Source organism: Pelodiscus sinensis, chromosome 1 (genome assembly GCF_049634645.1).
Source record: "Pelodiscus sinensis isolate JC-2024 chromosome 1, ASM4963464v1, whole genome shotgun sequence".
NCBI classification, from domain to species: Eukaryota; Metazoa; Chordata; order Testudines; family Trionychidae; genus Pelodiscus; species Pelodiscus sinensis.
Genome location: NC_134711.1, coordinates 323,926,673 through 323,942,668, shown reverse-complemented (window position 1 = coordinate 323,942,668; position 15,996 = coordinate 323,926,673). Strand labels below are relative to the sequence as shown.

Genomic DNA, 15,996 nt, shown 5'->3' with positions numbered 1-15,996 from the left:
CTGCCTCCCTCCCTCCCAGGCCCTGCACTCCATCTGCAGTGTCCTCCTGCTCCCTCCCTCCCAGACCCCACCCTCCATCCCCAGCGTGTTCCTGCACCCTCCCTCCCAAACCCCACCCTGCCATCCCCAGCATGCTCCTGCACCCTCCCTCCCAGACCCCACCCGCCATCCCCAGCGTGCTCCTGCACCCTCCCTCCCAGACCCCACCCTCCATCCCCAGCGTGTTCCTGCACCCTCCCTCCCAAACCCCACCCTTCCATCCCCAGCGTGCTCCTGCACCCTCCCTCCCAGACCCCACCCGCCATCCCCAGCGTGCTCCTGCACCCTCCCTCCCAGATCCCACCCTCCATCCCCAGCGTGCTCCTGCACCCTCCCTCCCAGACCCCACCCTCCCATCCCCAGCGTGCTCCTGCACCCTCCCTCCCAGACCCCACCCTCCATCCCCAGCGTGCTCCTGCACCCTCCCTCCCAGACCCCACCCTCCCATCCCCAGCGTGCTCCTGCACCTCCCTCCCAGACCCCACCCTCCATCCCCAGCGTGCTCCTGCACCCTCCCTCCCAGACCCCACCCTCCATCCCCAGCGTGCTCCTGCACCCTCCCTCCCAGACCCCACCCTCCATCCCCAGCGTGCTCCTGCACCCTCCCTCCCAAACCCCACCCTTCCATCCCCAGCGTGCTCCTGCACCCTCCCTCCCAAACCCCACCCTTCCATCCCCAGCGTGCTCCTGCACCCTCCCTCCCAAACCCCACCCTTCCATCCCCAGCGTGCTCCTGCTCCCTCCCTCCCAGACCCCACCCTCCATCCCCAGCGTGCTCCTGCACCCTCCCTCCCAGACCCCACCCTTCCATCCCCAGCGTGCTCCTGCTCCCTCCCTCCCAGACCCCACCCTTCCATCCCCAGCGTGCTCCTGCTCCCTCCCTCCCAGACCCCACCCTCCATCCCCAGCGTGCTCCTGCACCCTCCCTCCCAGACCCCACCTGTGACGGCGCGTTGGGGGTTCCCCGTCTCCTGCACCCCGAAATGGCACAAACTGACTGCACCAGCCAGTGGAATTGAGGGTGGTTTATTGCTCCTCCAGCACAGCGCAGCACAGATGTAATCTGGTTACAGGAACTGGGGCTAAGAGGCCTCAGTGCCCCCCTTGAGATAGGGGAGTCCCGGCCCCCTCCCCAGCTCCTTATACCCTGTCTTCCAGCGAGGAACTCACTAAATTCCCTTCCAGCCCTGCCCCCCAGTCAGGGCAGCATTCCACCTTCCTTTGTTCCTCTCCATGGGGGGTGTCTGGCCACTGGTTCAACAAGTTTGGCACTACCTTTGCATAGTGAGGTTTTCCCTGCTGGGTCTTGCTCCAGACAGCAGGGGTCACCACAGCCCAGCAAGTACCCCCCACTATGTCACACCACCCTCCATCCTAAGCGTGCTCCTGCACCCTCCCTCCCAGACCCCACTCTTCATCCCCAGCGTGCTCCTGCACCCTCCCTCCCTCTCCAACTCTGCCCCCCTCCTCATAACAGCTTAAATGCTCAAAAGTTTCAGGGGTGCTGAGTTAGTCTGTACAGGATAAACTTAAAAAGCAGCAAATGGTCTGGTAGCACTTTATAGACTAACAAAACATGTAGATGGGATCATGAGCTTTTGCGGGCACAGCCCACTTCTTCAGATGGTCACCTGGAGAAGTGGGCTGTGCCCACGAAAGCTCATGATCCCATCTACATGTGTTAGTCTATAAGGTCCTACCAGACCATTTGCTGTTTAAGTGTAGCGTAAATGCTGGGCATGAAGGATGTTCCGTATGACGTGTGATACATGTGCAGTATCTATAATGATTTGTACAGACAAACGCTTTAGCACTAGACTTTATTTACCCTTGCTTAAGGTGAACCCCCCTCACCTGGACGACCCCATTTCCCGGCATAGCCTGTTTCCCAAGGTTTCCGGATTAAAGAGGTTCAAGTGCGCGTGGGAAGCTATTTTCGAGGGATGCATGTACCGTAAATACTAGCTGCTTGGGATGGAAATCAGTCATTTGGCAACGTGGACCCGGGGTCTTTGAGCCGGGTGAGAAGGGAGCAAATACAGGGCTTAGCACGGAGCAGATACTGCCTCTTCCCGTATGGACTATTGCACATGAGGCACTGGCAGCTTCCTGGCCTGCCCCTCCCAGGGGCGCTGACAGCCTCCACGGGCCTCTGAGCAAGGGGGCACGGCTCTGCGGCTCCAGAAGGGGTGAGGGCCTCAGGCACAAGGGGTGGGGTCTGGGGCAGTTAGCCCGGACCTCCCCGAGCGTGGCCCTTAGTGCTGCTTGGAGTGTGGCGCTCCACTGGCACATTAAAGGCCCTGGGACTTCAGCCACTACCGCTGCTGCAGTAGAGGTGGCTGAGACCTCTGGGCCCCTTTGAATCGCTGGGCCCCGGGGAACTGCCCCCTTTGCCCCCACCCCTGGTCAGCAGTCCTGGCCCCTCCAGTGACACACTGCATCCTCCAGGGCGTTAGCTACAGGAGGGAAGAGAGCTACTGGCGGAGTCGCTAGTCCCGCTTCTTGCAGTGCCCTGGGTTCAGGGGCTGAATGCCTGTCCAAGAGCCCCCCTCGCCTCCCCCGCGTTGCTGAGGAGAGCTGGGGAGGGTGTGGCCTGGGTAAGGGCCACGGAAGGGAGAGCTGCGGAGTGATGGAAGCGCAGGGAAGGGCTCCAGCGCGAGGGAAAAGCCGGAGAGGGGGGCTGTGGGGTTGGATAAGCACCGTTCCTTCTTGCTGTCCCATGGGCCCGCCGTCTCCCAGCAGGCCTGGCGGCAAGGGAGAATCCAGGCCGTTCCTGGAATGTCCCAAGCTAAGCCTTCCAAAGGCCTTGCCCTGCGGGGAGAGGGTGGAAGGCAGCCAATGGTCTCTTGAGCTCTCTCTGCTGCTCGACCGCCTGTCCCGCCCCGTCCCACTGCTGGGAAAGTCAGCGCTGCGGGTCTAGGAGGCAGACAGATTTCAGTTGCGAGGCTGGGACATGCCAGGCCAAGCTAGGGGGAAGAGCCCCATGAGTGGGGCTACATGGTTCCTGGGTGGGGAGGAACCACCCAAGGCCTTGGGAGTATGAGGAGCTGCCTGAACAAACTCATGGCAGCAGGAGGAGAAGGGGTCACAACGTCTGTGCCCCTCTGGGGATCCCCTTGGGAAGATGGGGAAGGAGGCTGCCCCGAAGGGACCTGTGGGGAGTGATTTCTCCCAGGAGCTGGGCGGATGAGAAGCGGGAGGGGCTGGATCCCTGCATTTTCGACACCCAGCTCAGAGTTATTGCTAATCCGCTGGGAGAAGTGCAAAGAGCCCCGCCCTTCTCAGCTGGACGGGCATACGCCTCCCAGGAACCTCTAGGCCAGAGGGTCTCATAACAAATGTTTTAGTGGCCTGATACTGCGGCCACCAACTCTAGCTGGTCGCTGCTTCGACAGTGTTTCCGAAAACACATAATTGATAAAGAAACACAGGCAGAGATAAAGAAACACACATTCACAGATACACGTGCCAGTGCCGGCCCGTCTCTCTCTCCCTGGGGGTCCCAGAATCCTTATGCCTTGGCCAGGCAGGCACTGCCCGAGGAGCGCCCCAGCGACTGAACGCTGTAGCTGCCTCCACTGACAGGACCTGCCTCAAGCACCGTACACCCCAGTCCCACATGTCTCCAGAGACGCTGCCCAGAGCCCCCGAGGAAACTGCATGGTACAGGGCACCGGTCTCTGCTTGTGGCCCCAGTGCAAACTCCGAGGCAGCGCATCTAAGAAGGAGGGAAAGGAATTGTTCTCCTTGGCCTCTGATGCTAGGACAAGAAGCAATGGGCTTAAACTGCAGCAAGGGAGGTTTAGGTTGGACATTAGGAAAAACTTCCTGTCAGGGGGGTTAAACACTGGAATAAGTTGCCTAGGGAGGTTGTGGAATCTCCATCACTGGAGAGATTTAAGAGCAGGTTAGACAGACACCTGCCAGGGATGGTCTAGACGGTGCGTGGTCCTGCTGTGAGGGCAGAGGACTGGACTCGATCTCTCGAGGTCCCTTCCAGTTCTAGTGTTCTGTGATCTTGCTGCCACTGGTAATGATCGTTCAGGTGCAGCTGCTGGGCGCTGCAAGGAGGGCAGACTCAGGGTAAGGGGGGCTGTGATTCAAGCTGTTTTGCCAGGGTAGAAGCTTTAAATTGTGCCTCCCCACTATCAACATACACAGGGTTTTTTTTGGGGGGGGGGAAGCCCCCTTCTCCCTTCCCTCCGCCATTGTCTATGCTTTGGAGGCTACTGTTCAGGATGCTTTGGGTGGCCACATGTAGCCATGGGGAACAGTGTTTGGAGATGCTACTGCAGGCGTTTTAGGTGTGGCCCCTTATCTGTCTTCAGTGGAAGGCTTGGTCCTGCGTCAGCTTGTGAAAGGAGCAAACGGACCTATGCCGATAACACATGCTGCTGGGTTATTGCTGGCAGCAGCGCTCAGCCCCTGGCACTGGGGACAGGACTGGCAACCCCCAGGCGGCAGCTGATTGGGACCTGGCGCACTTTGCATAGTGAGGCTGATGCCATGAATGCTGCTCGGTGGGCACCAGGATAGACTCCATGGACAGCAGCTGTGTTCACTCGTGGGCATGTGTCGTCACGCAGGCCGTGTCACCGCGGCAAAGTCACCACCACCATTTCACAAGCAGTCCCCCTGCCACCGTGGCGGCAAGAGCTCCGAATGGCCAGAAATCGAGGCAGCCCAAACAACCGAGAGCTGGGGTCATTTATCCGGTCGTTAGACAGGAGCTTGTTTTCCGAAGGTCGCCGTGCATCCAGCTGGCCGGTGAGTCATGCTGCCGGCTCTCCAGCACCACTGCTGCAAATGTGATTGAGAAGGAAGTTTATTCAATAAGCTAATCGGATAGATCTGGGGGTCAGGGAGCTTATGAGCTGCATCTGGAATTCCGGGGGCAGGGCAGGTGAATTCCAACCTGATTTGCTCTGCTGGCGGCCAAGGAGACATCTGAGCTTGGGCGGCGGGCGAGGCAGGGGATGTGCCTTCTTGTGGATAATGAAGCACTAGGCCAGGATGGAGATGAAAGGAAATTTAGGGGCCAGTTCAACCCTGATGTGACCTATTGACTTCGCTTCAGTGAGTTTACACCAGGGTTAATTTAATCTGCATGTTGGTTCTTATGAAGGAACAGATTCTGCTCTCTGTTACACTGAGGAAACTCCAGTGATTTCCCCTGGGGTGCCCAAGATTTACACGAGAGAAATATTTGACCCTCCCTGACTTACCGCCTCTTGCCGTTCTAATACGTTAGATGCAGAGGAAGTGTTGGCTGATATTTGGAGCAAAAGACCAACGGTTCCTGGCTTCTATTCCTAGCTCTGTTGCTGACACCAGTAAAGTCACTTAGTCTCTCTGTGCCTCAGTTTCCCCTCTGTAATATTGGGCTGACAGCATTTCCTCCCAGGGGCTTATTTAATATTTTCAAAGTGTGGGGAGATCCTGGGGTTACAAAATAACGTCACTAATGTCCTGGTAGTGTTGTGATTATATGAAGCAGCCCTCAGGCAGGAATAAGCCACCTTGACACATCGGAACCAGTGTCTTCACTTTTCTGAACTGATCATTGGAGGCTGCCAAGGCTGCACTAAGCTGGAGAAAGTGGTACCTTCCATTGCTGACCATAAGAGCAATCACGCCTGTGGTCGTACTATGGAGGGAACCCGCTCCCCTTAAAATACAGTACGGCCGGCCTGACCACTGGGAAGTGCCTGGCCTGTCCAGTCACCAGAGTTACCCACAGTGAAGTAGCAAAGCTTTCTGCACTCTGGTGAGGCTGCAGGCCCTTCTGTGATTGGTGAGCTATGGCCTACAAGGCCCTTTCCAAACTAGCTCCTGAAATGAGCAGGCCAGAAGGTTTGGAGCAATGGACGGGCTTCCTGGTGTTGCCTACTGGCCAGTGTGCTGAGGAGGTAAATCAGGTACAGTGCCCAGCTAGCAGCCAGTTTATCAGCTGTTTATCAACTTGTTCGATGCGAGGTGTGTTGGCCAAGATGGAGGTTGTCCCATCTACACAGACAAGTAGGTGCATGGCTGCATCTGGCCTGCTCTGGGGCATGGGAAGCTGGGCCTGCTGGGAAGAGGTGATGAGGATATGGGAAGAGGTGGAACAGAGGGAGCGGCATCTGTGCACAGCACTTCTGAGAGCAGAGATAAACAGAGCAGCTCACTCAGCTGTCAGATACTCCCTAGAGCTTTGAAAGGGGAGGGGCACATGCCTGCAGGGCAGCACAGATCACAAAACACTGAGGAGAGCCATCAGAGTAGGCACTGTGGGATACTGGCAGAAACCAGTTCTTTCAACAAAACAAGCAGCAGAGTCTACACTGGCTCTTTGTGGACAGTAAAGGGAGGGAAAAAGACAAAAGGGGTGGTATTTTTTGTCACCAAAACTGGTATTTTTCCTGATAAAAGTTGCACTGCAGTGTGTTGCCAAAAGGCAGATTTTGGCAACGAGACAAGCCAGTGTAGACAAGGCCTCAGAAGCAAATACTTGAAATACAAGTTCAGAGTTAACACTCCTAACTTCACAGACAAAAACCATACAGGCATATGAGCAGCACGAACAGAGCCAGCTAAGCATGAGACATCTCACTTGGCCCACTTTGTACAAAATTTGGGGCAAACACCCAACAGCGGGCGCAACAATGTTCTGTGTGTTCGTATTAAAAATCCAATAACGTGACGGCAGGGCTTTACAGATTTGCAGGTGGAGGGGAGCTAGAATCAGTGAGTTTCAGAATCTACGTTTATTTCCATTTAGCCATAGCCATATTTGGTAAGTGCTCCTGTGCCTATAGCATGCCTATTGCATGCCTATAGCAGAGTTGTTGACTCGAGTCCCACGACTCGAACTCAAGTTGGACTTAAGTCGCCTAGGAGACTTGACTTGAGACTTGACTCGGGTTCATTGTTTGTGACTTGAGACTTGCTAATTTTGTTAAATTGACTTGGTAAAAAAATTGTCCGAAAATGCCACTGTTGTTAGTAACAAACCGCCCACTGCGGCGATCGCAGTCCCGCCTCCCAGCTGGACTACTAGTAGTTAGCAACTATGGCAAGTACGATTTATGTTAATGAATGAAAACAGATAGTGATTATTGTTATTTATCGATATTGATGGCTTGTACAAAAGTGACTTGACATTTTTTAAATTAAGACTAGAGACTCAACTAGGGACTTGACTTGAAAGTGACTTTAGGGACTCGAAACTCAAATTGTGACTTGAACTGTAGTGACTTGAGACTTGACTTAGACTTGACACTGGCATATAGCAGTCCTGTACAAGAGGCATTTTTAAGGCTTTTCTATAGGAAAGCTTCTGGCATTGCTGCTTTCAGCATATTGCGCCTCCCTTCCCGTCCCATTCTCCCTGAGAGCCGGATCATCTGTCTCCTGCTGGAGACATTCTCTGTGCATTACGCTCATGCTGTCACGGAGTACGTGTCTGCAAGGACTGGCATTGGCTTCTTGAAGGCTTTGATTGACAGGCCCTGTGAACCCCTGTGAATGAAGAGTGTGCCTTGGGCAGATGCATCCATTGATCCTTACAGTGCTCGCCAGCACCGGTCACGTCAGGACAGGATCGGCTGTCATGGTGAGGCTTAGAAATGGCACTTACCGGATGGAGCTGCTCCCAGATGCGTTCGCGGCATGAGCTCCTGTCATCCCTGGTAGAATATATCTGGATCTGTGCATTGTACGCTGCTCTGGCTCTGCTTCTGTGTGTCTGGGCAATATCAGCAGACCCTGTGCGTTAATAAGCCCTGGCTCTTATCTGGTGCTTTTCATCCATTGATGTTAAGGAGAGGGTACCAAACCACTGCCTCAGTTTCCCCATCTGTAAAATGAGGACAATGGTGCTTATCTTAAAACTTATGGCTGAACGTCAAGTCCCCCAGCAGCAGAGCTAGGAATAGAACCAGGTCTTCTGGCTCCTTGGCCAGTGCCTACTGGACCCCAAAACAATAGCAAAGACTTTACCCCCACAGCCTCCATTAGCTTAAAGGGCCCCGGGCATTCTTAATCAGCTTTCCCAGGGTTAGTTTAGCTTGGCACCAATGTAGCTAAATCAAAATCGTCCCTGCAGACTCGCTTACGCCACGGGTTCCAATCCAGAGAGCCACATCTCGGTCTCCTCATCCTTGTGAGGCAGATAAATGGAGCTCCAGGAAGTTTACTGGGTGTGAGTCTGACTGGAAGAGACCTTAAAAATGAAACTCCCCAGTCTGCTCTCTGGTATTCAGTGATGCTGAGATCATGGTGGTTTCCAGAGGCACCACCTACATTCAGGGCCCAGTTGTGCTAGGCGCTGCACATGCACCTAAAATGACACAGTCCTAATCAAGGAGTTTCTTGTCTAACAAAGATGCTCTGTAACTAATTTTCTTTTGCTCACGTGCACCTCGTTACGACCCTTTGGGCTCCACCATAGAATTCTTCTGCCTCCTTATTATTTCCCAGTGGGTGAGGACTTGCTCTGGGGACCTGGTTATTCCCTAGGAGCAGATAAAAGTTTGAGTCAGAGACGTTGAACACTGCCCTCTCGGGGACAAGGTATCCCAGCAGATCACCTGCACGAGGTGTTGGTGCTACCGTGTCGCCCTCTAATGGACACAGCTGAAAACCCTTGCTGCAGATTGAAATGTGCCGTAGTTCCTCAGAGGTCGGGAGTGTTGGAGCCACAGGCCTTGCACTTCATTGTGAGCTTGGTGAGTAGCGTAAGGGGCGACTGCAGTTCCTGGTGTGCCTGGGACTGCTGTTACACCCTCTCAGAGCCAGGCAGCTTAGCTTCTCTGCCTGCTACACAATCCTGACAATGCAGCCGGCCGGTGGGCTCTTAAATGGACAATCGCGAGGCCACTGTGGCTACCCTTTGCTAGTGCAGCATGCTATCACCGCATGTGGCAGTTCTCCCTTGAGTGGCCCATCTGCTAGGAGAGAACAGCCTACTGCTGCTACTAGCTAAAGGAAATGCCCCTGCGGCTCAGGTGGCAGAGGCCTGTCTTGTGAATCTGCAGGTTGTGCATTTGAACCCTCCTGGCTCTTAGACTAGCTCTCAGGAAATCCCTTTTTCTTCACTCCACAGAGAAATGCTTCCCCCAGGCTGTGTTTTTGCACCAGGGTTGGGTTGTTAGCACTTGTTGTGAGAGTGGGACTGGATGGGGACCCTGGACAAGTTTGATTCTGAGCCTGAATGTATGTGTGTGTGTGTGTGTGTAAATCCCTTGAAATACTGACATTGGGGGACTCAGGATTAAGCCAGGATGCAGCAACCTTCATTTCTGAAGAAGTGGGCTGTGCCCATGAAAGTTCATGATCCCATCTCCATGTTTTGTTAGTCTCTACGATGCCGCAGGATTATTCGTTGTTTTTTAAGTTTCGCCTGACTGATGTTGGTATTTTCAGCCCCAGATTCTGGCTGCTGGGAACCTTGCTGTTTTGCTTCTCCCCGCCATCCCCCACAGAGTCCACCCGTGTTTAATTGCCTGCCGTGTTTAATTGCCTGCCGCTGTCAGCACGTTTGTGCATCTCTCCGCCAAGTGGCACGGCACCCTCTTTGCTTAGTCCTACAGTGGCTCTGCTAGCACTTCCAGCAGGCATGTAACAGCCAGGGAAGATGACAAAGCCGGAGGCATCCTTGTTTATCTCGGCTGGGGCAGGGCATAAAAGGCATTGCTTGAGCAGTGCTCTGGGAGAGATTGCTCTCTTCGCGCCTGGCTCAGCTGGGCTCTGCTGGAGATCAACCCAGCACAGAGGCACTTTGGCAAGGCCTCCAGATAAACAGCTTTCAAGTTAATTCCCAGTGGGTGGAAGGTGCCACATCAAGTGTCGGAGAAGGAGGTCAACTGTATACTTCACCTGGTGTCGGCTCCCTGTGGGGCTGTCTGGCTCACAGACGGGTGGTGCTTTGATGTGAGAGGGCTTACACCAGTGGAGAACTGGTCCCTTTATTGTTGGGTTGTTAATTACTAGAAGATTTACCCGGCGTTGCGTGAGTCCTTCACTCAATTCATTTTTGTTTTTTTGGAAAATTACATGAAAATGTCCAGGCTTCCTTTGAGTCATGGCTCTGGGGTGGGGCTGGGGATGTGCAGCCTGCCCTGGTGAGAGACTACCACAGGCCTCTCTCGCTGCTGCGGGAGCCAGGTGAGAAGCGCCTCTCCATGGCTGCTGCAGCTCCAGTGGGCACAGCCAAGGGAGGGGTGTATGTCCCTCGGCTGGGGCCAGGCCAGGCTCATCTGCCTCCTGTGCTCCTCAGCCAGAGCAAGGAATGTGGCACTTTCCCCTTGCTCCCTGATGAAGGGGGAACAGCCAGCAATGCCCCCATATAAATTGAGGGGGGGGGGGAGCTTCAAACCCATCCACCCTCCCAAAAGGACACCGGAGGGGGGGGGGGAGTTCAGGGGCTGGGACAGTCCCAGAGGGGGAGCATGCCTCCAGCCACCCCCTTTCACCTGCCTGGTGATTCTGTCTCTTTTTTGTCTGGTTTTCTGAGAAGCAATCCCATTCCAGGCACGTCCCATTGTCCTGGCACAACCAAACCCTGACCTGGCTTTAGGTTCGGATAAAAGGAAGCAGTATACTGAATACTGAAGGCAACGCAGTATGGGAAGGAGATGGGCAGCCCTCGGTGGAGAAAGAACAGGTTAAGAACTACTTAGAAAAGCCAGACATACACAAATCCGTGGGTCTGGATTTAATGCATCCGAGGGTACTGAGGGAGTTTGCAAATGTCATTGCAGAGACTTTGGCCATTATCTTTGAAAACTCGTGGAGATCGGGAGAGATCCCGGATGATTGGAAAAAGGCAAATGTAGTGCCCATCTTCAAAAAAGGGAAGAAGGACAATCCAGGGAACTACAGGCCAGTCAGCCTTTCCTCCGTCCTCAGAAAAATCATGGAGGGGATCCTCAAGAAATCCATTTTGAAGCACTTGGAAGAGGGGAAAGTGATCAGGAATAGTCAACATGGATTCACCAAGGGCAAGTCATGCCTGACCAATCTGATTAGCTCCTATGATGAGGTAACTGACTCTGTTGACATGGGAAGTCAGTGGATGTGATATATCTTGACTTTAGCTAAGCTTTTGATATGGTCTGCCACAATATTCTTGCCAGCAAGTTAAGGAACTATGGACTGGATAAATGGACTGTAAGATGGATAGAAAGCTGGCTAGATTGTTGGGCCCAACGAGTAGTGATCTCAATGTCAGGTTGGCGGTCAGTTTCTAGCGGAGTGCCCCAAGGATTAGTTCTAGGGCCGGTTTTATTCAACATCTTCATTAATGACCTGGATGCAGGGGTGGATGACAGTGCCGCGGGGCCCAGGGCAGTGCCACAGGGCAGCGAAATTTCGCGGGGCCCCCCCTTTGACTCGGCGCATGCACGGGGCCTTGGTAAGCGCGGGGCCCGAGGCAGCCACCCCGCTCGCCCTGCCCTAAATCCGCCGCTGCCTGGATGAGGGATGGATTGCACCCTCAGTAAGTTTGCGGATGACACTAAGCTAGGGGGAGAGGTAGTTATGTTGGAGGGTAGGGATAGGGTCTAGAGTGACCCAGACAAATTGGAAGATTGGGCCAAAAGAAATCTGATGAGGTTCAAAAAGGAGAAGTGCAGAGTCCTGCACTTGGGACAGAAGAATCCCAAGTATTGTTACAGGCTAGGGACCGAGTGGCTAAGTAGCAGTTCAGCAGAAAAGGACCTGGGGATTTGTCATGATTATGAGGGTTAGCCAGCAGCCTAGGGATTAAGGGGTTAACTACACCTAGCCAGGTGGAGTGGCCAATAGGAATGTAGACAGGATTACAGTGGATGAAAAGATGTCTATGAGTCAACAGTGTGCCCTTGTAGCCAAGAAGGCTAATGGCATATTGGGGTACATTAGGAGGAGCATTTCCAGCAGATCTAGAGAAGTGATTATTCCCCTTTATTCGGCACTGGTGAGGCTAAATCTGGAGTATTGCATCCAGTTCTGCTGCTCCCCTCCCCGTCCCACTATAGAGAGGATGTGGATGCATTGGAGAGGGTCCAGTGGAGGGCAAACAAAATGATTAGGGGGCTGGGGCACATGCCCTACGAAGAGAGGCCGAGGGATTTGGCCTTATTTAGTCTGCAGAAGAGAAGAGTGAGGGGGGATTTGATAGCGGCCTTCAACTTCCTGAAGGGAGGTTCCAAAGAGGATGGAGAGAGGCTGTTCTCAGTAGTGATGGATGGCAGAACAAGGAGCAATGGTCTCAAGTTACAGTGGGAGAGGTCCAGGTTGGATATTAGGAAAAATTATTTCCCTAGGAGGGTGGTGAAGCACTGGAATGGGTTCCCTAGGGCAGTGGTGGAATCACCATCCCTACAGGTGTTTAAGTCTCGGCTTGACAAAGCCCTGGCTGAGATGATTTAGTTGGGGTTGGTCCTGCTTAGGGCAGAGGGCTGGACTCGACCTCCTGAGGTCTCTTTCAGCCCTAGGATTCTGTGATTCTATGAATTCGGTTGTCATAGCTCTTATCATTTAGGAGGGGTTCTTGAACAGACAAACACTCTCAAATAGATAGTAGCTGTTACCAGTGTAATCAACCCCACTTGGGCTAACAGCAGGACTTGAACCCAGGGCCTCAAGCATTCAAAGTGCCTTGATTGCTTGTGTTAAAGGAGCCACAGTAGCAGACTCAGGGCATGTCTACACAGCAACGTTATTTCGGAATAACTGACCTTATTTCAAAATAACAAAGTGCGTGTCTATACAGAAAACCATTGTTTTGAAATAATTTCGAGCTGGAGGACTTTTTACTCTGACTTCTGTAATCCTCATTTCACGAGGAGTAAGGGAAGTCGAAGGAAGAGTGTTCTTCCTTCGATTTCCTGCAGTGCAGGCAGAGCCAAAAACCGAATTAAGCTATTTCGACTTCAGCTATGCAATGGACGTAGCTGAAGTTGTGTAGCTTAATTCGACTTTTGCCCTGCAGTGTAGCTGTGCCTCTTCTGTGTCTCTGCCAGTAGAGGTGTGCAAGAGATACGCTTATCGACTTATCCCTTTGTGATCTGGAGACATCTGCAAGTCAAAGCTCCTACTTACACCCATTCAGACTCTCTGATACCTACCAGCACCCACTCTACCCCTGCCAAGAAAGGCTTAGCTGGTGCAGCTTACTCAGCAAACAGCTGGAAAAAGATGTCAGTTAATGCAGCGGCTCCTTAGAAGAGTTGCTGTTAAGTGATGCACAGCACCCTCCCCACCCCCAGAGCTTTCCAGCCTCAGGGCAAAGTGGGGATGCAGTCCAGGCATCAGGTTCCAGCAGAAGGGTCATCTACGAAACAGCAGAATCTAAAGGACAAGGCACTGGGATAGGAGTCTGGAGAGCCAGGGGCTAGCCCCAGTTCTGATCTACCACACATCAAATGATTTCCTCTTTCTCTGCCTCAGTTTCCCTGGACATCATCTTGTCTGTTTAGCAAGTTCCTCTGGAAGAGATGACGCTATCTTACGATGCGTAGGCCCCGCGCTTAGCACGATGGGGCTCTGATCCCAGCTGGTGCCTTGTGGGGCTACCATCACACAAATAAACAATCAACAGAACCTGGGTTCAAACTGCAGAGAGGTGGAGGAGAGAAGAAAGAGTACGGTGGTTGGATTGGTAGGCACAGAGCAGGGGTGGCAGTTCCATAGTCAGCTCATAGGCAAGACGGTTTGATTTTTTTTCCCCCACTGCCTTCATAGAGAAAGTCCATGCTTAACGCGGGTACATTCAGTGTGATATATGGTTGGTGCAGAGTTGCTGGAACTGGTGTGGCCCTGGTGTTGACTTTACAACGGCCAGGAGCTGGGCCTGTCCTGCAGGCCAGCTGTAAGCCTTGGAGACAAGGATGCTGCCGGGCTCAGAGATAACAGAGTGATTTAATAGGCGCTTTGCTGCACAATGCTCCAAATGCAGACACTGCTGCAGACAGGAGCAAGTGTTTTAGGGGGGCTACGTGGGCAGAGCTCGGTGCCTGCTTTTAACCGCTTTGTGAACTTCTGAGCCATGACGTTGGTATTTTCTCAGCGAACGCAGGAACGGGAGAGCAAAGCCATCATGGGCTTGTGGCTCGGGTGCCATACGGGGAGTCGAGAAATCTCAGTTCTGCTCCTGATCCCGCTTTGGGACCTGGGCTCAGTTTCCCCAGCTGTAGAATGGGACTGAGTGAGTACCAGGTGTGTCTGCATCAGAGCAGATGAGGCTGCTTCTCCTCCCGTCACATGTCAATTCAGAGCTGCCTCGGGGAATGGGAACGGTTCAAGGTCCCCTTCCCACGGGCGAGCTGGGCTGGATTGAGTTCCTGGCTCAGAGCCAGGCCCGTCATTGCTCTGGGGCTGTTTCCCGTCTGTAGAATGAGGGTGCTGCTGGTCTGTATGGCAACTGCCTCGTGCTGGATATGTACAGCGCCGAGCACAATGGGCTCTTCATCTAGGGGACACGGTGGTGCGCGTAACAGCGATGTTAACTCTCCACTGTCCATCGCCTGGGGATTCCTGTCCTCACCCACTCGTCTCCCCCGCCCCCTGCCATGGGCGAGAATGAGCTGCAGCACCCCCACTGCATGTCAGCTGGATCGCCAGTGCTCCCCGACGCAGTGGAGGTGACTTGCCTTTAGAGCAGCGCTTCCCAAACTGCGGGTCATGACCCCATTTTAATTGGGCCACCAGGGCTGACATCAAGCCAGAGTCCACCCCCCACCCCGTCTCTGCCTAGGGTGAAGCCAAACCCCAAGCCACATCCCCCTGTTCGCTGGCTTCCGTTACAGCCCTAGGCGGTGGGGGCTCAGGTTCCAGGCCCCCCGGCACTCTGCCTTTGACCCCCTGCCTGGGGTGATGGGACTCAGGCTTTGGCCCCCTGCCCGGGGCAACAGGGCTTGGGTGGGCTCAGACTGAGCCCCCCTCCTGGGGTTGTGCAGTAATTTTTGTTGTCAGAAGGGGGTTGGGGTGGGGTGACGTTTGGGGAAGCCCTGCTTCCAGCAAAGGCTGCTAGGTCTGCCCGTACGGACCGGTCCGCTAGCATTTAGAGAGGCAGAGTTGTCTCTCGTCCCTATGCCCCAGGCAGGGAAGGTGGCTTGTTCACGTGGCAGGGATGCAACACCCACTGAAGTCAGGGGAAAGACTCCTAAGCTGGCCCTTAATTTGCGGCTGCAATTCTCTCTCGACTTACTGCCCCTTGGCCCGCCACGGCTAGGGCTCGCCCACCGGTGTGTTCTGTGCGCCAGCTGGGCCCCCCGCAGGGCTCTCCGTTTGGGCCATTCTAGCAGAGCGCTCTATGTGCTCATCGGCCCGGCTGCGGCCTCGCTCCGTCCGTCTTGGCAAACCTGGGGGGGAAGCCGGATTCTGCGGGGAGCTGCAGCTCTCCTGGGCAGCCCTGCAGGTTCCGCTTTCATTGGGGCCAGGCTGGCAGCGAACGTTCGCCCTCTCCTCTCACGGCCGAGCCCTGTTCAGCTGAGCCTCGACTCCCAATTCCCAGCCCAGGCCAGCGCTCTCATGATGCAAAGCAGTTCTCCAGTTCACACCCGTCTGCCAGACTCCAAATAGGCTGTTTCCTTCCTCCCTTCCCTGACTCCAGCTGTCCCGCTTATCTCTCTGCCTGCTCCCACTTAGCGAGAGAGCAGAGCAGGCTGGCCCTGCCAGCTGCAGACAGCCTGATCGGCATTTCAACAGCTCCTACTGCGGGGGCCAGGACTTACCGTGGCAGCGTCTGCAGCGCAGAAGGAACCTTGTGCAGCAGTGACCCAGGGACATGCACAATGCACCCGCTCTGCCCCTTTCCCAGCAGGAGGGAGATGGGGTTGTGTGGAGCGCAGGTGGCTCAGGGTCTCTGGGAAGAGGAGAGCCAGACCAGCCTTTTCGAGTCAGATCAGCAGCCAGCCTGTGCAGGCATGACTCAAACTATCAGCCCCCCCATCCCGACTTACACTGAGGCCTGTGAAAGGGGCACATTCCAGG

The 15,996-nt window shown here is 54.4% G+C and overlaps 1 protein-coding gene and 1 long non-coding RNA gene across 9 annotated transcripts in view; one reads left to right on the top strand and one right to left on the bottom strand.

Moving 5' to 3' along the window:
• Positions 1–15,996, top strand: part of LOC102455075 (beta-arrestin-1) — a 151,867-nt gene that overhangs the window by 72,574 nt on the left and 63,297 nt on the right. For 6 of the 8 annotated variants that reach the window (XM_075919623.1, XM_075919624.1, XM_075919617.1 and 3 more), the window contains exon 3: positions 10,782–11,062. The exons of the other annotated variants lie outside the window; for them this stretch is intronic. In XM_075919623.1, coding sequence (XP_075775738.1) covers positions 10,937–11,062 — 126 coding nt within the window. In that variant the 5' untranslated portion in view covers positions 10,782–10,936. The remainder of the gene's footprint in view (positions 1–10,781; positions 11,063–15,996) is intronic. 8 annotated transcript variants of the gene reach the window in all.
• LOC142826598 (uncharacterized) lies at positions 3,540–15,967 on the bottom strand. The gene is made up of 3 exons (XR_012900820.1): positions 15,738–15,967; positions 7,658–7,876; positions 3,540–4,839 (listed from the first exon to the last, which is right to left on the bottom strand). It is a non-coding gene; the product is annotated as an uncharacterized LOC142826598 (long non-coding RNA).